Source organism: Opisthocomus hoazin, chromosome 4, assembly GCF_030867145.1.
Source record: "Opisthocomus hoazin isolate bOpiHoa1 chromosome 4, bOpiHoa1.hap1, whole genome shotgun sequence".
Lineage (NCBI taxonomy): Eukaryota > Metazoa > Chordata > Aves > Opisthocomiformes > Opisthocomidae > Opisthocomus > Opisthocomus hoazin.
In genome coordinates, this window is record NC_134417.1 from 62,795,211 (window position 1) to 62,818,425 (window position 23,215).

A 23,215-nucleotide genomic window follows, 5' to 3' on the forward strand; every position below is an offset into this window, starting at 1 on the left:
GAAAATGAATCAAGTGTTCAGTCTGCTTGAAGTCACTAGCTGTTGAGGTGAAGATTGCTTGCTCCCATTGTTTGGATGGTTTCTATGACAGACGCAAGAGGAAGTAGGTAGGATTTGCTCATGTTTAAAGGATGTAGTTGGCAGAGAAAACTTCATATTGTCAACAATACACTGATTTGTAATTCGACCTTGATACAATTGGTTATAAATGGGGATTACCCTACAGCAAACCAGATTGCCTGGTGTCTTAATAGCATAATCGTGTTTTTTTTTCTTTCAATAACATGTATTTACATTGGTCTTTTTTTTTTTTTCCTCTTTCTACTTTTGCCTTAAAATGTAGCTTACCCATTTAAAATTCATGGTAAAATCTAGCTTTTTGGCTTTTATTTGTTATTGGATTTCTGCTAATGAGGATTTGTGCTGTGCTTCACCTTCTTGAGTGGTTTCCTTCCTTCTCTTTGATTTTGTTATTGTATTGTTTCCCTGGCCATCGCAGCCTTAACTTAACACTGCCAAGGGGTAAATGTTAATGTTAGAACACAGCTGTTGACAGTAAATGGGAAGAGCTGGCTGTAAAATCCGTGTTACTCCATGTCTGATTAAACTTTTAGATAGGAAAAATACTTTTTTAATAGTGATTTTGTCGCTGATCTTTCACAACCTTTATTATTTCTCTTACCTCTATCTTTTTTCCTCCAGGTTTAGCAAAGGAGCTCTTTCAATATACATGCCAGGAACCTTAAATTATTCAGGGATGTGCTTTTTAGATGCTTTGGCTTGCATTCTTTAAAAGCCTGTTAAAGAGAGATTCTTTACATAGGCTTCAGGTAGCTGTATTCTTCTGTCATTTTAACTAATGGCTTAGGATATTCCAAATGCAGTTTAAATGAGGAAAAGCTTTAATATTTATTTACATGTTTGAGGCATACAATTTTTTTTTTTTCACTTTCAGGTGAAAAATGCTCTGTTTGTTTTATTTTCATTCTCTTTCTTTCTGTGACTTAAATTTCAAAAGCAAATTTCAGAACTAGAAGAGCATTTCCTGTTTGCTTTTAGCAAGAGCAGGTGAGCAATTGGTAAAGGTTAATTTTGACTTATTTTGACATATTTTTACAGCAAAAACCCCACATGTTTAAAACAAAGTAGAAAACACCAGAATAATATAAGTTCTAGTGGGCCTAGTGAAGTCCAAAGAAGATCTGTCTACAGGGTATGTTTTCATTTATGATGAAGAATAGTTTAATTTTGCATCTTCTAGAAAAAATTCTAGTGGACTGAAAAAAAAGGACAACATTTTTTAACGTGATGATTCACTACATAGGCAGCTGGTAGTCATGCCTTGGTAGTGCACAATGTCCTAGAAATTGCAGTTGGTAGTGTTTTTTGGTTTCCTGCGTGTGGCAAGTTGCATACACCAGTGTGGGTTGTTTTTTTTTTTAAATTTCCTTTTTTCTTTTTGAGTCTGTGTGGCTGGAATCACCTTTTGTTTAAGTGTAGCTCTGTGAGTGTGGTACCGCAGCAGGCAGTCTGAGAAATATATAACATCCTACAAGGTGGTGCTAGTTATTCTTGGTGCTTAGCTATTCCCTGGTAGGGCTTGCTGCTGCAGCTGTGTTTTGTTTCTTGCCACTTGTCTTGAAACTACTTCCTTTCAAAGGTCAGACATTGTCAAATACAGAGACATTTACTTATTTATTTTAGTGCATGCCCGGCTGTGACGGATTTTCTCTAAAGGGCTGCGAGAGTCCAGGCTCTGTGGTTGTTCCTGCCCTTAGCTTTGCATGACCTTGGGCATGTTTCTTAACATCTTTGTTTCTCGGTTTGAAGTAGGTACAGAAATGCATGTATCACCGCTGTGAGATATACAGCTTTCTTAATGATCACTTATCTAGAGATCTCAAAAGCATTTTACAAAGAGAGTCCAATGCAATAGCAGTTGTAAGAGCTGGAGAGGTCAGACTGAGGAGTCGATGCTGACCACCTTATCTCCCTTCATAGTTGCCTTAGATAGCCCTCCTTCTTTCATTGTGTCCCTGAGCACTTGTTTCCTTTGTTTAAAGTAGGACTGAAACTGTTAGCAGCTAACTTTATTTTTTCTTTTTTTTTTTTTTAATTTCTCATTCAGAAGAAATTAGGAATTGGTGTCTTTCAGAGAACTTTGTGGGCTCATTTTGTGGTTCATCGCTGGGCATTATCCTGTGCTAATATGGATTTTTTTTTTCCCCTCCTTCTTCCTCTGGAGTATTTTTGGAAATATTTAAATCTGCCGTAGTCGCAACCTTTTCCATAATTGCAAGATTTAATTCTTGAAAAAGTTTTACCAAGAGGCAGACTGTCAACCGTAATGCCTTTAACTTGTAATCTTAATAGTAGAGAATTTGTGGGTTTACTTTGATTTTAATAAGCAGTTTCTGTTTATTTGCTTTTCTGCTTGTATTTTTGTACTAAAATTTCCAGCTTTGAAGGTGCAAGGACTTCAGGTTCTCCTGGACATTAGTAGTGGTAGTGGTTCACAGATTGTGTAAATACTGACGGTGGCAATAGCATAGCACCATGCAACAAAATGACAAGACCCCATCGAGAACACAGCTTTCATTTTTTAAAACTTTTAAAGTGGAAGCTATTCTTTTCAGAGCGCCCTGCATGCCGTGATGTGAATTTTATTGCTGACAAAAAAGTACCTCTGGGCATCCCAGCAGAGACAGCAGCCACGTTACGCAGCTGTGGTTTGACTGCGCTGGATGGCTGTGAACCTGGTGGTCTCCAGCTCTCCAGGGCGTGGAGGAGCTCAGACAGCTGGATGGGGCTCTTCTCGTGGGGTTTTGGCCCCATGTCTCCTCCCTGGCCTTCCACGGGCATCCCTGCTCAGCCAAGCTGACTTAGTTTCCTTTCCTCGGAGCCCCGTCCTCGTTTGCTGTTTTATTGCAGATTACAGGCTTGGGTTGCATGTGGAGGTTATCAGCTAATGAATAAACTTCAGTCATCCTGTCCTGTGATAAATCTGTCTCGTAGATCAAAGATGAAGCATGCAGACCTTTATTCTTTCAAATGGTAATTTTTTAAGGCTGTCAGATTGCTTCCTAAGGTCTGTTTACATAAAAACAAAAATATTAAACATATTTTATTCAAAATGTTGCATTTTCAGTTTTGAAAAAAACTTCTGTTTCCTCTCTGAGGAAGCCTCCCCTCCTCCCATCCCCGTAAGGACTCGGTGAAGATCCCCGCTCTGGAAATGCAGTAGAGCCTCACACTGTAACTTGTAGTCATGGCAGTATTTTCTTAACACTACAATTATTTCTGTTTTAAAACAGATAGTTGTTCAGTTAATTTCATCAGGACTATGTATATGTGTTAGTGCATCTGTTCAGTTCCAGTTGTATTAAACAAGGTATGCAGAAATTTGTTTCAACTGTATTTTCACACAAAAACCAAACAAGGCAGATTGAAGGGGCTTTGTGATTCTATTTTGATACTAAACTTGTATTCTCCTTAAACTGCTTTCCGTGCAGTGTTTTTGCAAAATGTGTTTTGTATTTCAAGAGCAACCTAAACAGTGATTTGAAAATCCATAAGCTCTGGGATGGTGTAAAATTAGGTGGCAGTCTGCAAGCTGAGTCCATCCACTCTTATTTCATATGTTTCTTTAGGTAAAATGTGTTTACAGTCTGTATGATTTTTTTTGCCGTTTTTCTTCTGCTTGCTGCCTCAGCAACTGAAGACAGAAGTCAGGCTCTCCCACAGACTGCTGTGAAGTTTTCAAAGGGTATAGCAGGAAAAAAAAGGAGAGAGTAACAGTCCTTAAAACATCAGTTAAACATTGGAGAGTCTGACATGTTCATGTCATGTCGGACCAGTATCGCTAGCCCTCTGTAATCATACAGGGAAAATAGCCCCCGTTTCAGGTTCTGTGTCCTTTTGTTTTGGTCCTATACATTTCAGTACTGGGAAGCAATTATGGTGGAGCCATTTATAAGCTGATAAATATGCATAAATGATGATATTTATTAATTTTTTTGAGTCTTAGAAGTTGTCAGTGTTTTTTCTAGAAGTGGTCTAAACCTAGTCTAAACTGGTAAGTGGAAAACTGGCTACGTTTTCAAGGCATGTGCTCCAGTCTTTTCCCTGGAAAGGATTTTTTTCTTTTCCTTTCACTTCTTCATGTTCGCCTGGTCTTCCATATATTACTCTTACCTGTTTCTGGATTATAGTTTGACCTTGATGAGGTGAATAGAGAAGTGAACTGTCTGGATAAAGGATATCTTTATTCTTACTTATCTATTTGTTCTGTAAGCTGAGGATTATGCATTTTAGAAGAGAGTGAATCATTAGCAACTTTATTTCTGGTTGTCTTTATTCCCGTGGCTGTTTATGAACTTATTCAGCAAATGTGGTTGCCAGTAAGTTAATGTAGTGAAATATTTTTTTAGCAGTGACATTTACTGCCAAGTTCTGCAGTCATTGAATAGGGAGGTTACTGACTGGCCAGGTTTTTGTCTTTAAATTTATATATCGTGAGTCGTCATCAAGGACATTTGAAAAATTATGTGTGCAAAAACAATTCCCAGTCTTGCTAATTTGATCCTCTTTGTTCAAATGTTCTTTCCTTTCTGCTTCTAATGTATACCTGAAAAAGATAAACAGTTTAGTGGTTTTTTTTTAATACTGTCTTCATGCCGAAACCGAGTGCAAGGTTTCCTTATTAACCCATGTATAAATAAAATTTAATATGACGAAAGCACTAGCATAAATGGAGACAAAACAGACTTTAAAAAGTGTCAGAGCACAGTTTCAAGCATTTGGGAATTTGGGAGCTGGATTTCTACAAGTGTATGCATAGAAGAAATATACTCACCATGTAATTGTCAGCCTTACTGATTGCAGGCACATGTAAAATAGTCATACAACTTCAGGAGCAATTTGCTTCAGAAAAAATGTGCAGTGCATGTATTGGTAATGTACGTTTAGTTGTGAGTCCCGTATGCAGTAAGAATGCTTTAAGTAGCGGCAGAAGCCTTCAGTCTCTGTGCTGACAACCAGAGCCTGGTTGCAGGTGGTCAAAATTCCACCGGCTCCAGAAAGAGCACTTTGCTAAGAGTCTTTGAACATTGGGCTACTTGTTTAAGTTCTGACTTTGTGTTCCCAGACGTAACCACTTCTGACAACGGCTTCTTTGTTTTCCTGTTGAATCAGTGATAAAACTTTTGAGCTGAATTTTATTGTTGACTTATTTCAATGGCCCACACCTTTTCCAGTGGGAACTGCAGTTTTTGTAGTGGTTTTTGGTAGTGAACTAAAGATTTAGATTTCAGCCTTGCTTTAATAAACTATAAACTAGGTCTGTTAGAGATGCCTTACTGGTGAGCATTTGTGAGAATTTAACATAGAAGCACGAAGGAGACGTATTTGGAATGGTGACAGTCTCATTTTTCCAATGAAGTAAACAAAAATCCTGTTAGCAACCCTGAGTTAATGTATACTTGTTTTATGAATGTATACATATTTTTATCGTTAAAGGCAAAATAAATTAAAAATTGTCATCTCAAAATGCATTTTTGTTCCTTTTAGTGCCTATCGTTGAGTGTTGCTAAAATAAAAACAAATTGTAAATTATATTTTGAATTAGTTGTTTAATTCTTGCTAGAGATAGCTTACTGTTTAGTCCACTTCATTATTTACTGGCTTCTTTTGCTTTCACATGTTCTTGAGTAGCTAACTGACAGACAGGCATGATTATACTTAAGGATAATCTTTTATTATGATGCTCTTTTATTATGAGGATATTCCTGTTTTTATAGGGAAGCAAACTGACACACTGGTTATGAATCTGCGAAGACAGGCTTCTAAGACTGAGCTACTTCAAACTAGAAGCAACCTTCTGATGCCAGTTGTGCAGTTTATGAACAGCAAAAGGCAGAACCAGAGATTAAACCCAGTTTCTTTCATATTTTGTCCAGCTGCAAGTACAAGATAGCAGCCTTCTCATCTATAGCTGACCATTAGCTCTTTGAATGAATACATCAGAAAATAACAATGAAGAACTCATAACTAGATTGATGAAACTTTTCTGTAAGAGGGGAAACAAGGCAGAATCAGTTCCTGCTTGTTTTCTGCTGTGGCCATGATTTCCTAAATATCAAGTTGATGATACCTTTAAAACAAGAAATACAAAAAATGTGAGATCGTTTATTTTAAACTTATTGTTACTTCTGGCAAAAATACTTGTTATAGTTTCCAAAGATTTTGTTCATAATTCTGTTTCTACAAAACCTATTAAAATCTAAACCTGAAACCCTCAAACTACAGGTTTACCTGAAGTGGAAACTCTGTGTGTGTGTGTGAAACGCTGGGATATTATCTCACTTGGATATTTTAGTAATGGAAGTTACGTAGTACTTAGCCATTACCTCTTTAAATTAAATTTTGGAAATTGCTGCAAATGGAAATCCTGTCCTCAGAAAAGTACACCGACCCTGATTTAGTGGCCAGCTCTTCTCTTTGCATTTAACTTTACTGATAATTCCCAGGTAGGAATACAATTTAAGTTTTCTCCCAGGCTTGGTTTTATATTAAGACCTTCCTCTTTAGCAGGAGCCCTAAAGGTGGATCGCCTCTCCTTGCACCCTGCCTGCGAGCCTTTGGAGCCGCATACATTACAAGTAACTGCAGGAACAAGTGACCTCATCTCCTCCCAGGATTTGAACACCGAAAGCTAATGTAGATGAAGAGCAACCCTGCTTCTCTGTGGGGTCCTGGAGGTTGCAGATCCAGGATAGAGGGATTAAAAATTCTTTAGATCGCCCCCCCCCCCCCCCAGTTGTTTTATGCTATCCACAGGTTTTAGATCAATTGCTACAGAACCCAGATGGTTTGGTTTTTATTAGGTTACTGCTTCCTCTTCCAGAGAGCCCTAAGCCTCTGTTTATTTTGGGGACAGGGGGAGAGGAGAGCTCTTCCTCCTGCCTCACCTACCCTCCTCAGACATCAAAGCAAGCCAGTTTGCTCCTCCTAGCTTAATCCTCCCTTTCTCCCTCCCACCAGTGTTCTGCAAATTTCCTTGTATTCCTTTCAGAGTTATCCAGTGTCCGTGGTATTTGTAAGCAGGTTAACTTTTGCCCTGGAGGTACTTGCTGGGAGGCAGAGCCCCTCTGGCAGCACTTTCCCCTCCACCACCCACGACTGCGATTCTCATGCAGCCGGACAGGTAACTGTCCGGAAAGGAAGGAGAGCACTGCATGAAAGAGACAGAAATCAGAATAAAACAGTGCCCGTGACAGCATTTCGGTGAGATTGCTGCTTTCGGAGGCTAAGAAACTGTGTCAGTAACTGCTGCTCCCACTGCATGAAAATACCTTCCAGACAATTCTTAGCTAGAAGCTGAAATCTTTTGGGAGTGGAGGACAAGAGGGGTCAACTAACCAAAATTGTGTCAAACTATTCCTTTGCTTGGGGGTAGAAGAGTAGAGACAGTCTTCTAGTACCGTGTAGCGGTTCAGCCAGTTAGCAGCTGCTCAAATATAGTGTCACTTCAGGCCAAAGGACCTATAGTGTCCTAACAAGATGTTCACTAGCAGCCTCTTGAAAGGGTTGCCTTGGAATTGCTCCATCTTTGGATTTAGGGAGTAGGTTAAATTCTGCTGATATTTACCAAAAGCTCCCCCACTGCGCTTCCCCCCATCCCTCCCCATCCCCCAGCCAGGTGGCTTACACTTCTGGGTGGGCTTTTTAGTTTTTGCTATATGGAACATACTCACAGACTTCAATTTTCCACTGGCGTGGTCCTTTTAAATGAGCAGCCAAGTGGCTGCAGATATCTGAATTATCTCAGTGGTGCCTTCAGCACTTCCAGCATCAGAAAGCTGCAGGTGTACCCTCAGTAACTCTAATGAATATTTCAGAAATTGCAACTGCACAGACAAGCAAATGAGGGATATCTTGCACTAAAAATGGGATTTTATAGCATTGAAGAAATTATTAAGCTGTATGAGTGTAACCTCTAATATTGTGTCCTCTCTTTGACACTAGCTGGGAGTGCCTCTACTTCTCAGAAATGCTGCATCCATCATGGCAGGGGGGTCTTGGGTTAGCTGGCCAGAAATAGCTAAACTGACAAAAATTTTTAGTGTCTTAGCACACAAGCTTTAGAAAAACACGTTTCAGTTAAAGAACGATGTTTATTTCCATTTGTGAAGAAGCATCTAGAAGAATTTCTTTGCTGAACAGGGCAGAGCGTCATGTTTAGGAGTCAAATAAGCTGTGCTAGAAGGAAGTAGTGTATGTCTGTGTTATAATGGTGATTTTGTTGGTCACTTTTCACCATGTACAAATGCCCTCGTATAAACCTGCTTTATGGAAAGTGATGCAACTTTGATGTGCTGTAGGTACAATGAACTTGTCTCTATTCTCTACTTCAGCCTTTTTTTTTTTGGCATCACCTGTTGTTCTCAAGAACTTTATGTTAATGCCAGATGACAGTAAAGACAGGGAAAAATTATGGTGGATATATATAATTAACATATTCTAGAGATGAACAGGTGATTAATTTCAAATTGATTTTAATCAAGTTGTTTTTTGTCTTCGTCATTAATCTGTAATGCTTTTTGCTTGGAAAGAAACCCACAAACCTCCAAGAGAAAGTTAGTTTAAGAAACAGTGCTTGTTAATATGGATATATTGCTGCAGATTTTAAGGTCTAGAATTTCCTGATATCGGTTGTAGGAAAATGTGCTGTTATTTTCCATCTTGAAACTCTGTAATAGTAAACAAGACTAAATTCCAGCTTTCGATGCAGTTCATCTTCACCTGCTTGCTACTTTTTCCTAATTCAAATTCAGAATCACTGTTTCTTTCTTCTCATACCATGTCATCTGACAACAGTCCATGTAGACTTTGAGGACAAAATCCCACAATTTTGGGATGGTTTTTATTCTTCACCTCCCTCAATCCCTCTCTACCCCCTGAGGATTTTAAAAACTATACTATTATGTAGCATTCGTGCAATGCAGTATTCAAGTAGACCGTTAATTGACATGCACAGTATTGTGTGCTTTAGGCTGGAAAAGAAAATAAGCAATTTGCTTCATTTTGCAGAGTGAGTTCTAACTGTTATTAAAGTGCATTTGTAGTTGTGTATTTTCCAGTAAAGGTGACAGATTACTTCAAAGCTGGTATTTTCTTTTTGTTAAACAAGGTTCTCAAATAGATCCATCTTGCCCACGTATGCTATTCTTGCCAGTTGGCTTTGAAAGCTGCTGCTTGGGCTCATCGTTCAGAACTAGCTTCCAAAAAATGAGGTCCCATGCTGTTTCTATCTATTGAGCTGGTAGGGGCTGGAAGGATCTGATCTGAAGCCAAGGAGAAGACTGAATTGATGGGATCATATCTAAGGGGTTTGCCAAATACTGCCCAGTCATGAAGTTCCACTTTCTGGGAAATAGCACTGAGACAAGGGGTGGCAATGCATTTGCCGTGATACCGGCTATCCTCAGATTGCCTTCCCCAGACCTAGAGCCAGGCCACCACATAGGAAAGAACTATCTTTAAGCTGAATGCATTTTACACACATATGTCTTGTTCCTCTCTTCTGCATGCTGCTTCCCCATTTTGTCCCCAGTTACGTACATGCATTTAAAGAGGAAAAAGCTTACTGCCCTTTATTAGGTATTACACATATTTTATGCTTACTTCCATTTGACTCTGTGTGCACAGACACAAGCACCTAAACACACACACAGACCCTGTTCAGGTGAATGGTCACCACTCGGTGGGACTACGTGGAGGCCAATTGTCTTTAGGGTAAAATTCTGCATCTTAAGCTAAGTTCTAGTTTTCTAGATGCAACCATAAGATGGAGAATAGTACCAAGATCGTGCACTTCTTCAGAAAACTACTTAACCGGATTGCTTAGATTGCCCCCACCTCTCTTTTCTAGCAGCTTTCATTTGTGCCATAGTGAACGCTCAGGTCTCTTGTCTATGTTCAGTTTTTATATAAACTGCCAGGATAGTCTCTGAAAGCACAGTGATGATACACATCTGTGTGTCAGATATCCAGTTTGTCACCAGCTTCTTCCAATATCTGGCAGAGAGCAGGACCTAAATGAAATCCAGTTGACTGGAGCTCAGCTAAGATCTGATAGAGATGACTTTGATAGATCAAATAGTTGAAGAACTTGGTGGAGTCTGTGTAGGTGTAATCTCTTCAGTGACTTTTATATCAGTCCACAGTCTTCAAGTCTTGCTCATCTTTGCAGCTGTTACAGTGGTCAGAAACTAAAGGGTATTTTTGGCATTGTCTAAGCAAGAGATTGCCTAGGGTGAAAACAGTTGCAGATCTTGCCTCAGTCATCCATGCTTGCAGTCACTTCTGTCTTCAGCTGTTGCAGTGGTCTGTATGTGTAGGCTTTAATTCAAAATCATTGGGAACAGTTTAGCTGGAAAGCCTCAGTTACCAGCCTTTACTCTCTTTACATCCTCCTATCTCTCTTCATCTGTCACCTCTCCAACATGATGTTTTAATTTCAGTTTTTGTTAGTATACTAGGCTGCATGCCGCATTCAGCTGCAGCAGCAGTAACCTCTAGAGTATGAAGGAATGGGCAGCTGCGTCTAGTACCTGCTTCAGCTAATGCCTCCTGTGCATCCCAAAGATTACCGGTAAAATTTCTCAGCTTAATGTATAGCGGAATGAAATGGAACGAGGACCCTGCTTTGACATCCTGTTGTCTTTAATCAGCTGCCTATTAATGGTTGTTGAAATTCAGAGTTCAGCATTCTGCAAAGATCTGTAGCTCAAATCATAGTGATCTAGAAATAAATAATCAATAAATGGCCTCCAGAATACAGAAGGCTATTGTTCCGTAAGTTAAATAAATGTTTTTGAAACCTCTTCAGAAAATACGTATCAAGCCTGGCATTCCTACCTAGAAGGTCATATAGAAAGTGTTTATTTTGTGACTCATTGCATCAGATATGCAAATACCTATACTGAACGTATGGTTCAAATGGTAAGTAACTGTTGTAGAAATGGAGCATTTCAGGCCTCATATGAACCAACAATGTTGTGTTTGGTTTTTTTTTTTAAATGTCTGCTGATAAGATCACCTAGGTCATTAGTATTACCTGAGAAGTAACCAGCACTTTACCCTCCTTGATGAACTGCTCAATAAACCGTTCATTCATTGAAAGCAGATTTTTTTTTTAATTAAAATGCCTACCTGTTGTATTTACAGGATAAATAATTTGTTTGAATCATCAGGTGAGTGCTGTTAAGTTATAGTGAGCGAGGAAAATTGCAAAAACACGAATTAGGGTCCCTGTCCTTAACTGTATTTCAGTTTGCATTTTGATAGCAGTTTAGAAATGTTATCGCCTGTTTTGTCACAGACATAATTCACATCTTTCTTCAGGCACTGTAAACAAGAGAAATGGTTTAATGGCTCCATAAAAGGCACTCTCTGCTGATAGCTGAGATTAGACCCTTTAGTAATGGATTTTTGTGTGTTGGGGGAAGGGGAGGGCTTGGCGGAGGTAAATGTACTGGAAAAGAATCTTGGAGAGACTCTGATGTATCTGAAGTGCCTGCTGCATTTCTGTGTGTATTGAGAGATAGATTTAAAGTGTGACAGTATTGGCTTTATCAGTGCAGGGGCCTTCTCTTGCTTTTGAAAGCATTAACTTGGGTCACCTCAATCAGTCTAGCACCTGGAGTTGTAGTGGTTTTAACTTAAATATTTTCACATTTTCTGTCTTTTCAACTTGCTGTTAAGAAAATCAAATTTCCTCTATTTAAATGTGTTCACAAAATCTCTCTAAACTTACGTTGCATATTAATGGTTTTGCCTCAACCGATCCTAAAAATGAATTAGTTGATTTAGTATATTTGGTTTAGGGGGTGATTTAAGAGCACCTGACTTCACTTCCCTTTCTCTGCAGGTACACAAAGTCCTCAAACTTAATACACATGAACGTAGTATTACTCAGGAGATACCGGAGTTCACTAGCACAAGCAAGGTTGCTGCTGTCAGTTGATTTTATACCATATAGTAAATGCTCTTGCCCTACAAGTGTTGATAATAAGACATCTTTGTCTCTTTGGTTGGTGGAGTCAGATTGCCTGCCATTAGCCAGTGTCATTGAATTACCAGTAATATTTCATGCCTTTTAAAGATATGTTTAAATAATTTCTGCTTCAGAAAATAAAATCAGCTTTTATTTTGTATTCTGGGCAGGAATCTCAAGTTTGAAAATTGTAAAATAACTTTTTGCTCAGAGGAGAAATGATTTGCAATTTCACGTAAAATATTCCTCATTTCTTCTTCATCAGAATAATGATCTCTTGAATTGAAAAATATATTAAGCCATTGCTTTTATATTTGATGCAGTGCATTTTTTGGGCTTTCTCAAAAGAAGTGATTCAGTTCTATCTGTACGGAGGTGGTACATTTCTTGTTTCTCAGACTAGAAAGTGTACAAATCAGTCTTCTCTGAGACAAATTGATTCCTCCTTTAATTTCAGAATTCTTAATAAAATTGTTCTTTGAGTCTTAAACTGGGTATTATTATGAACAAAATGTTTAGAGATTAGGCTGTTGACAGATAGCAAAGGAGAACAGCACTTTGGAACGAGGGGTAGCAGGTTTCACCCTGTGTTTTTGCATATTCTGTGCAAGTTTACTTTGTGGTGAAATGATTACTGTTTTGTATAAAATCTACGTTTATACAGCAGCACATTACGTTTAACATGCAAGCCCTCTTACTCTGCAAATACAGATAAATATGTTTATGCGGAGAGAATATGCATACAGTAACTAAGTATTATACCTTAATCAATTTGCTACAGATGGTAGCAGTCCTTCTGCTTGCCTTGTATCTGCATGTTGGCTTCGGAGGAGCTCCAGACAGGGTCTGCGGGTTGAGTCCGTTCTAATACCGATCAGCCTGACTTTCCCCAGTAGTGGAGATGAGGTGTTGAAGCCATCCATCTAAATACACGTTGTAAGATTGTTTGCCTTTCAAGTTCGGAGGTAGTTATCTGTAAGTAATCACTCGGGATGAAATCGTGGCCCTTGGTCACTTCTTAATAAGATCGTTGTTAAGGCAGAGTGTCCGTTACATTAATAGGGTTGAGACTCTGTTCTGGGGTTAAGTAAAATGAATTTGCCATCAGGAAGAAAGAAGCGGTGAGGAGCTGGTTGTTTGAAATGTCATTTTGTTAATTTGGATGTGTTAGTAGCTTGGTATGCTGCACTAAATTTAGATTGTATAAATAAGCAATCTTACTCTCCCCAAAAGAAAATGAACTGAGAACATGATATAAAATCCAGCTTAGCAAAACGGTGTATGTTTAAAATCTGTTTTAATAGGTGCACTGTAAAATGAGTGTCATGCTAAAATGAAGAGCGATGAGTGGAAGGTTTCGGTGATGATATGAGAACTGTTTTGAATATTTGAAATTTTAATGGTGGAAGAAGTCTGTCATCTTCAGCCACACTTAAGATGTGGCTTGAAAGGTCAAGTGGCCTTTGTGAGAGCCCCCCAAAAATGCAGTAAGTGTTTTTCTCAGGCCATCTTTTTTCCTTTCTACCTCTAAAAGTGTACACTTGAGGAGTAACAGATAAAGCTTAGCATGGTGGCTGTGTCAGGGGACTGCCCGAGGAAGACTTTAAATTTTACAGCTACATTATCTTTCTGGCCATAGTTAAGATAAAGATCTAATATAAAATCACTTTGGACTGTAATGCTTTCCCTAAATGAAATGAAGGCGTTAACCTACTTGATTTGATACAGTTTACCCTGGCTTGTAAAGCTGGAAGGTGAGGTAAACTTTAATTAAAACTACAGCACAGATGCCTTCTAGCACTGTGCCCTGTACCTTGCTAGGACTCTACAGTAAGCAAACTAAAATGTACCTCGCAGCCGAGGCAGCAGGCTGGAGCCGTGTTCAGTGAAAGTAATTTAATTAGTGTTGATCATGACTCCAGATGATGGTGATTTGATAAGGAATAATTTAGTACTTAACAGCCTTTTACATGCACCAACTCCATGTGGGAAGGTAAAGCAAATTGCACAAAATGAATGTGCTGCTTTCACTTGTGCCTGTGCCAGTGAGCTGGAAAACTGCCTGTTAGCAGACGTTCAGGCTCTCAGTGCTGTGATGAAATACCCAGCCAGTTCTCCGCACAGGGTTGTGGTGTGGGAGTCTCTGTACTCCCGTTACTTAAAAATAAATAAGGGAAGTAATTTTTCATAACAGATTAACTCCGAGGAAGTAGCAAAGTTAAAATAAAAAAAAAAAAAAAAAAATAGAGCAGCATGTGGCCTTTGTGCGAATATGTGATACTGGCTTTAAAAAAGAGTCGTGCTGCAGTTATATTTTAATTCTCTGATTCAAGTCAAAGAGATCGCCTCCCTCTGCGTCAGAGCCACCGTCCTGGAGTTGTGGGGCCCATCGTACACATTAAGCGGGCGGTGTGCGTTCTCTGACCAAGACACGCAAGGAGAGTCTGCAGTAAGAGTTCACTAGCAAAAACCCGACGCAAGCTACTGGATGTCAGCCTGCTTTGCGATTACTGGGCTGCATTTTGCCATATTATTAAATTTAAGAATCTTTATTCAAGAAGTCCGTATGGTCTTTTATTTTAGTGCAAGTTCAGACAGTTTTATTCAGAAAGAGTTCTTTCCTCGTTTTGACATTCACCACTTTTCACCTCTGTTTCTTAAGTTACTGTGCTGTGCGTATATATTTGTGTACGTGTTTTACTATTTGCTTTTCCTTCGGAATCTTTCCAAATAATCGACTGTTATCCACTGAATGCACTTAATAGCTAGATAGCAGTTTTAGAGACGATTCCTGTGAGTTTTGTGAAAATATGTGGCAAAATAACATAGTGCTATCTTGCAGATGTCTCAGCTGAAAGGCAGTAGTAGAAGCTGTCAGGTATAATAAGGTACGAGAGGACCTGTTTGTGAAAGAGTTCTCTGAGCGTTGCCCAACTGTGGGAAAACCCGTGGTGAGAATCTGGAATCCAGATCTTGGAGAGACTTATAAATCAGAGTTTATTTGTTCTGATGCTCACTTCTTAGACAGCATTTCGTTTACCTCCTCCGCCCCACGGAACACATGCCTGTGTATGCAGATGCATTAGTATCAGAAAAAAAGTACTGTGTAACAAATTGTCTTTCCGAAGTTAAGGTGCAAGGGAAGGGGCAAGATGCTACTTGGTGGTACGTAATAATGGCCTGATTTTGTCCTGAGCTTCTCTTGCCAGGGACTGATGTGCATACGTAGATTTCCATGGAGGTGCAAAGTGTCTGTGTCAGGCCGGAGCGTGATGTTCAAACTACGGTGTTTCGGTGACAACATCCCAAACTGGTGATAAAATTGCTCTCCAAACTCTAGGCTTCTCAGAGTTCAAAAATGTGTTTACAACCTCGTTTTATTTAAAACTTGAAGGGTATGTTTTCAAGCTGTTACATACCTGTCCTTTAGTCCTTTGTCATCCTAGCCACTTACTTTAGATTTGTCTATGTCAGGTGAACTTTGAATTTTCTTCTGCTTTAATTTTGGTTAAGGTTGGGTATGAAATAAAGGAAAGTTGGCTGGCTTAAACTAGTATGCTGGTTAACCTTGTCTTTACCTTTGGCCTTTTTCCTAATCCAGACCAGATTGTGCTTCTAATTAATGCTGCATTTCTGTCACACCCCCTCTGTTCTTTTTACCTTTTAAAAAAGTATGATTAATTTTTTTCTCAATTTGTGTCTATAACGCATTTACTATTGACTTAAGTGAGACCAGGATTTTATCTTGTGTGTGTTTTAGACAAATTACTCAAGCCATTTCTTATGTATTTTTTTCAGACATTGCTTACAACTAAAGGTGCATGTAATCATCCAGTTTCATAAGTTTTACTGCAAATTTTCATGCTTTCTGTGGTGGGACAAAAAGATTACTGATCATATACTCGAGGCTGATCTATAAGTAATTTATTTTGGAGTCATTTGTGTGGCACTCTTTGAAGTAAACTACTATTGCATTTATAGCTAAAAGCTACCTCACTAATATTACTTAGAAACATTTGGTGCCTGGGAAGTATTTTGCCTCTGACAACATTTACAGTAGTTAAGCCAAATATAAGTGGGCTGTTATTTTCCTGCTAATGAGATGGGATCCTGGCCATCGTTCTATTAAACAATAAAAGTGCTAGTAGCCAATGCGAAGGATCTCTGGTGTCTGTTTTTCAGTTGACACCCAAAGAAATATTTGAAATGTTTATTTCCTATATTGTTTTTAGTGTTGCAGTGGTTTAATTAATCATGTATTTAATTAGCAGCATCTAGCCTACTTGAGAAAGCTCATTGTTAATATCGTACTGGAGTTTTAATTACATTTTCTTTCTCTTTCCAGTGGCTTTTCATGGTCTCCCTGTGAAAATCAAGAAGGAACCCCATAGCCCATGTTCGGAACTTGGCTCTGCTTGCAGTCAAGAGCAACCATTCAAGTTCAGTTATGGGGAAAAGTGCCTGTACAATGTCAGGTAAAGCAATCAGGAACGTGTTTGCGGTGAGAACTGCTGATTTAAATGAGGACTGACTAAAGAGTAATAAAACCATAATAGAGATTTTATAAAAGTTACCTCTTCAGCAGATAACAGACTGATGAGATAATGCATTTAGCTGATGAACACTGATGGAGTTGTTTACAGTTGTATCAAACACTTACATAACCATTTTAAAGCAGTGTTTTTCATCAAAATGCGTATTCTCCGTTCCTTTGCCATGGGAGATAGCCAGAGTTTAAAAACCCAGGGTGAAATAGAAGGAAGGAGTGTCTTGTTTCCTGCGATTTGTGTTGAAAGTACTTTCAAAACACATTACACACATTAGGAGAGAGAGGTCTGTGTAACAGGCAAGAGACTGACAGGTCTGAGCAACACGTTAGGTATCTGACAAGTTTTACAGACGTTATACGTGTGTATTTGTGGATGATTACAATTTAAAACAATATTTCATTAGGCTCTGCATCTTTGTTACCTATTCAATAGCAAGTTGTCTTCTTCTATAGGGACAGATAATAAAAGCTTTATTTGTTTGTGGGTAGTGGAGGGGCTTGATACCATTGCATTCTATATTGACTTTCTTTTGGTTTGCATTTACACCTCACTCCTTCCTTTAGTGTCAGCAGTGAAGAGATTCTTATTGGCATTTCAGACTATTTTAGAATCTTTCATCTAGCCTGTGAGTTTTTGTTCTCATTAATGAACTACCAAATCTGTTAGCACTTAAAGCATTTACGTTTAACTTTTTGGATATGAAAGGAGGAGATAAATAAAAAAAAAGACTGACACCTATTCCAGTCATAGAGGAGTGATTTTGATTTAAAAAATCAAATGCATACATTGATGGATTTGGTGGGTGCTCGGGGACCTGACAGGAAAGTGTGCAAGTTCGTGCTTACCAGCTGCCTAATGTCTGCATTTTTCCTGTTCAGAAAGAGGGATGATCAAAGAGTGCTCAAGTCCTTTCCTGATTTGGGACACTTTTGAAAATAGCATCTATGCATTTGCAGGACCAGCACTTTATTTTTGAGAGAGAATGGGGAAAAAAACCTGTCGGGAGAGGCTGTGGACATCCTAGTGTAGGTAGCTAAGTCAACATACCATTGTTTTTCTGGGTTGGATCCCTTCCCTCTAGCTGTATTGTTTTACTGTCTCACTTTGTGGTTTGTGCAAGCTCTGAAAAAGAGTCTTGACAGGCACTGCTGGCGCTTTGTGCTCTGGTCCACGTGCTTCTACTTTTATATATTTTGTATATCTTCTGTTAGAATGTCACTGTAAGACTGAATCCTTTAAAAATACATTTCTGTGCCCCAGAGAAGAAAATGCTGTGTTGAACCACTTGCCTGTAACATGGATTTTTCTGTGCTCTTCACAATGTAAAGTAGAGAATTTCTCTGCTCCAAACTGGTTAATAAGGTAACTATAATAAAAATCTTGTAAATGTGGCACTTGGTTGTGGTTTTTTATCTGGATGTAGATGCTACTTTTTTTTTTCTCCAGAGAAAATAATCTGACCTTCTTTCCCCTTGCCTTCCTGATAGTGCCTATGATCAGAAGCCACAAGTGGGAATGAGGCCCTCCAACCCACCGACGCCATCCAGCACTCCTGTGTCACCGCTGCACCATGCCTCCCCAAACTCAGCTCAGACTCCTAAACCGGACCGGGTTTTCCCTGCCCATCTCCCTCCATCCCAATCCATTCAAGACAACAGCTTCCCTATGGACCACAGGTAAAACATGAAACACGTGAGGGACCCATGCAGAAGGCATTTCAGTTGTGGTTGCAAGTCTCTTACGTAGGGTAGCACTGGCTTCCTGCCCTTAACTATTCCCTTGCATGTTGGGGGACCAAGGTGAAAGCCAGCAAGGTTCAGAGTGTCAGAAATGTGTGTGTTTTGTGAAAGGCTGGCACCTGACTTGATGGTCTTCAGTAGGAGTTCATATTGGCAGTGGCAGAGTTTTAATGACGTACTGCTTCTGTCTTGTTAGGGTGATTACAGGGTGCTAGATAGTCTCATCTAGGCTCCCTTTGCCACAGAATGTTGGACCAGATGATCTTTCAGGGTCCCTTCCAACCTGCGCTATTCTGTGATTCACTTGAGGCTAGTAAGCCCTGCGAGGTAATGAAGTCACTAGCAGGCATGATCCCGGCTATAAATATCTGGCCTCTTACTAAGCAGTTCACCTATCTAAGAGATAAGTGGCCGTGTTATGGTGTTACTGCTTCAGAATATTCTTTGGAAGGGTGGATCAGTTTTCCAGCCCCTTTTGAAATACAGCATTTGAAACAAACTAAGATGCCAACATAAACTGTGCTTAAATAACATTAGTCTGAGTAAAAGCCACAAGAGCTAGAGACTACAATTAAAGCTTAAACTGTCCTTAAGTCAACCTGTTTTGTTTTGATATGTTAGAAATCCCCAGACAATGGACTGTCTCTCGTAGCTCAGTTTTGCAACAGATATGCTCAGTGGATTCCCCTGATTTTTGAGACCAAACACTTGTTTGTGGATTTCTATTTATCCTGACCTTTATTGCGTGAACCTGTTTTTGTCTGCTGTGTTGTGTGATGGCTCTGAGCATTTAAAATTTCAGCTCTATGTAAAGAGATACATATTTTCAGAAGCTCGACTTAGCGCTTAAGCATTAGGAAATTAAGAAGCACCTGAAAAGAAAATCACAGTTGTTGGCAGTGCGATTTGCATGCTGCTGTTCTAATAAGGGCTATTATCTCCAGGGATTTGTGCAGATCACTTCTGAAGGGGGCTGCTAAGGCTTATACTGCTGGTTTGTGCTCTGTTGAGATAGTTTTAAATATCACCCAAGGTTGTCTACAAGCCCTCCTGGCTTTGAGGAAACACTAAATTGGCCCCTTCAGCTGCCATCGTCGCTGTCTTTTCTCTCTCCATGGACTGTGGTCTAACCACGCAGGCCCTCAGTGAAGCCAAGCACCGGTTTTGATTACGGATGGTGGATAAAAGTGTTTCTGTATATACACCAAAGTCAAGTTGTCAGGAGACTGAAATCTCCAGAAGCTAAATGGCTTCTGTGCAGAGAGCAGTAATAAGATTTTTCAGATCTTGGTTTAGAGCAACATACAAAGAGAATACTGAAGCTGTATGTCAGCCCTATTTTGAGTATTTGTAGAGATTTGCATACACCGTAGTATATTTTTCTGTACCCGTAACACTTGCTCTGCACAAGCGTTGTAGGCTCTTTACATGATTCTCCTTCCCTCCTGCCCCTGTCTTTGATATTCATGTTCTTTAGGGCATTTTGCACTAATGCTTCCCCTCCGCGACAAAACATCATGTGTTCTAGTGAAGTCCAATATAGCTGACTCAAGCCAAAAAATCACATTTTTTTCTCCTTTTTTTGAAGAAAGGTACAATTGTAATGGAAGATATTTTTCCCCATTTTCTTACTTATTTTAAATCTTCTCAATTCTGGTTGTTTGAAGTGAATGTGTACTCCATATTTTTGTGAAATTCCAATCTTCCCGATTTACAATGTGATATGCTATTACAATGAGTGTATTCAGAAAACGTCATTTAAACAAATGACCTACCTACATGAGTCCGTATAGAGATCTATAACCCAAGGCATATTTCTCTGGAACATGCATTGGTGGCATAAGATAACGTTAGTATCTAGAATGTACAGCCCATACATCTTCATACAGGGCATAAGCATATGAACGAGAAGTGGTCCTAACAAGTACCAACAGGAATCAAATCCACTTGTATAAACAAATGGCTTGATTCCATACAAAGCTTCCAGTACAACAAATATTATTAACTTCCTTTGAGGCTTTGTGAGTGAGCCTGTTTCTTATTTTAACTTGAAGTTGCAATTTTCTGATTCACTCCTTGACAGTTCTTAATGATAATTTCTGCTTCTTTTTTTGGCTAATGAAAAAAGGAAAAGAGGGAAATGAATGCAGTGCCAGTCAGCCTAACTGTTTCATAATACATTTGAGTTTCTAAGTTTATTTTCTGCAGGTGTAGGTGGAATTGGAAAACCCAATGTTACAGTGCAGTACTCTTTCTACTGCAAAATATAATATTTACAGCAGCATTAAAATAATTCATCTTGTCTCCATTACTACATTGTAATAGTTTTTGTCTCTGTAGCTCCCACAGTATTTGTAATTAAGCTATGACAGTAAATATTTGTCAGTCCAAGTTCACAGCAGTATTATGACAGATGGTAGTGGAGTTTAAATAATTTCAGAAGCGTACTACATATGAGTTGATGGTCAAGGGTTGTATTGCCTGCATTCTTCTTCACTCACCCGTATTGTTCAAGAGTATGTCTGCTTTTGCTTCCATGAACCAAAGTCAGTTCAGATCTAAAGTACAGGAAGCCAAAAATGATTAGTTCTTAATTTTTTTAGTGTGACAGTGAGAAACTTGCAGAGAAAGGCACTTTTTTTTCTTTTTTTCTGTTTTTTTTTTTTTTAAAAAAAAAGCATGTCTTGTTCATTATGAGTGATAACAGGACTAGTAAGCAGTTTGCTGCAGGAACGTTGCATCTGCTGTGGATCAGCGCAGACACAATATTACTACAGTGGCGGTTACCAGTACTGTGCTAATCTGCAGGAAATGACAGGAAGACTTTGTGCAGTTCATCGGGGCACGGTGGGAGACAAGCATCCTTGTATTCTTCTCTGTGCTTCTGAACCTGCAGATGTCCAAGTAATCACATTCAGGCCTTTTAGTTCAGGTAGATCTGTTTTATGGAAGAAACAATAAGCATATATTCTTGAGTAGTCTTGCATGTAAATGAATTTAAAACTGAATTCTCAGATTTTATGCCTACTGAAGACCATTTGGGAGTGGTGAATGGCAGCGTGGCTTGTATGGATGGCTTCTTTCATGTAGAAATGACCAAGGAAACAAGTTAAAGCAGGAGGGGAGTTCTTAGGTATTGTTTCTCTCAGCAAAAATTTGCACCCTCTTCGTTTTCTGGGGTAACTGCATTCCCTTCCCATTAGAGCTGGAATGCAGTGCCAGCCTTCAAGGTAGATCTCCCACAGCGCTATCCCCGAGAGGACAGAACTGTGGACTTTTACCCTGGAATGATCCCAGATGTCACAGCAGACAATAGTCTTTATTCAAAATGTTTGTGCTTGTTGTGGTCAGAATGGTTTCAGTGTAACAGTAAGAACTGTAAGAGTAAATTAGGGTACAAGCAGTATGTTGCTAATACTTGTGAAAGAACAGAGAACTCTACCTAAGCCTCCTTCGTGTTACTGTGGTAGGATGTCAGCCTTTCTACTGGTTTGAAGCTAGTGCTTTTCCCATTTGCCTCTTTTGTTGCGAGAAGATACTGAAGGCAAAGAGGATGGTGGTGGGGACAGGTCTTAGAGCTGGTTTTAATAGGTGGGGGTGTTTTTGTTTCTTTGCTTGTTGCTGGTCTACCATGCAAGGGATTCTGATGGGAGCACTTGGCATTGTCATAAGCAAAATGTTTGCTACTGAGAAAGTGATACAGACGCTAGTCATGACCTGTGAAGATCTTTTGGAAATGGAATGTAGCTCAAGTCCTTTACATGACCTCTCTAACTTGTGTCCTAGATTTCGCCGCCAGCTCTCTGAACCTTGCAATTCTTTCCCACCTTTGCCTGCAATGCCAAGGGAAGGACGTCCAATGTATCAGCGCCAGATGTCTGAGCCAAACATCCCTTTCCCACCTCAAGGTTTTAAGCAGGAGTACCATGATCCAGTTTACGAACACAATGCTATGGTTGGCAGTGCAGCCAGTCAAAATTTCCCCCCTCCTCTGATGATTAAACAGGAACCTAGAGATTTTGCATATGATTCAGGTAGGTGAGACTCTCCTTTACTTCTGCATAGTAAGTAAATGAGTCCAAGCTAGTGCTGTTGATGTTTCCATGGTATGAACTGAATTTATGTCTGATACAGCTTATGAAGTAGTAAGATTGCTACATAGTACGGCATATCTCAAGCCACCATTGCCGTTGCTTGCTCTGCAAAGGATTTTGTTTTCCAGAACTCTCTGTCCAGATAGGACCCAGCTTAAAGAAGCTGGAGAAGAAAAAATTATGGGTGCAAAATTGAGCTTTGCTTAAAAAGGGGGCTTGTTCTGTGCTATCTTATCTCTGACCTCTGAATTTGTGTGCTTCATTTTACGAGCTCTTTCATTTATCTGCCAGAAATAGAGGACTCTTTCTCCTCTTGCTTGCACTACTTTAAATCAGGAGTAACTCAGCTGAAGTGGGGTTTATACAGCTATAAAACCAATGAGGGAGAAGAATGAGCCGAATTGGTGTCGGCTTCTCAGTTTGTGCATACTGCTGTGTTTTGTGGAGGTACATAATCTGTGATGCCAGGTTGCTGATGTAGAGAATACACTGTTGCTATTAATAATGTTTATTATGATTGTGCTTATAGGGCAACTGGAAAGGAGCCGTATTGCTCTATGGACAGTGCACAACAGGGGAGGTGGTGGCAGAGCCCACTTTCAATAGCTTCTGGTCAAAACAGAAAGATGAGCAGTAGGAAGGATAAAAACGTAAATCAAGGGAATAACATTGTAAATGTTTGCCACAATTTATAAGTAACTTTTATATTGTACTTGGGAAAAGAGAGTGAGAATTAGGGAAGTAAAAAAGGAGTTTAGTGATGAGTACCAGGTA

General features: G+C 39.4%; 1 protein-coding gene across 5 annotated transcripts in view; it reads left to right on the forward strand.

The window, feature by feature from the left end:
- Nucleotides 1–23,215, forward strand: part of ETV1 (ETS variant transcription factor 1) — a 64,888-nt gene that overhangs the window by 17,029 nt on the left and 24,644 nt on the right. For all 5 annotated transcript variants that reach the window (XM_075419242.1, XM_075419245.1, XM_075419244.1 and 2 more), the window contains 3 exons: nt 16,404–16,533; nt 18,096–18,284; nt 22,134–22,381. In XM_075419242.1, coding sequence (XP_075275357.1) covers nt 16,404–16,533; nt 18,096–18,284; nt 22,134–22,381 — 567 coding nt within the window. The remainder of the gene's footprint in view (nt 1–16,403; nt 16,534–18,095; nt 18,285–22,133; nt 22,382–23,215) is intronic.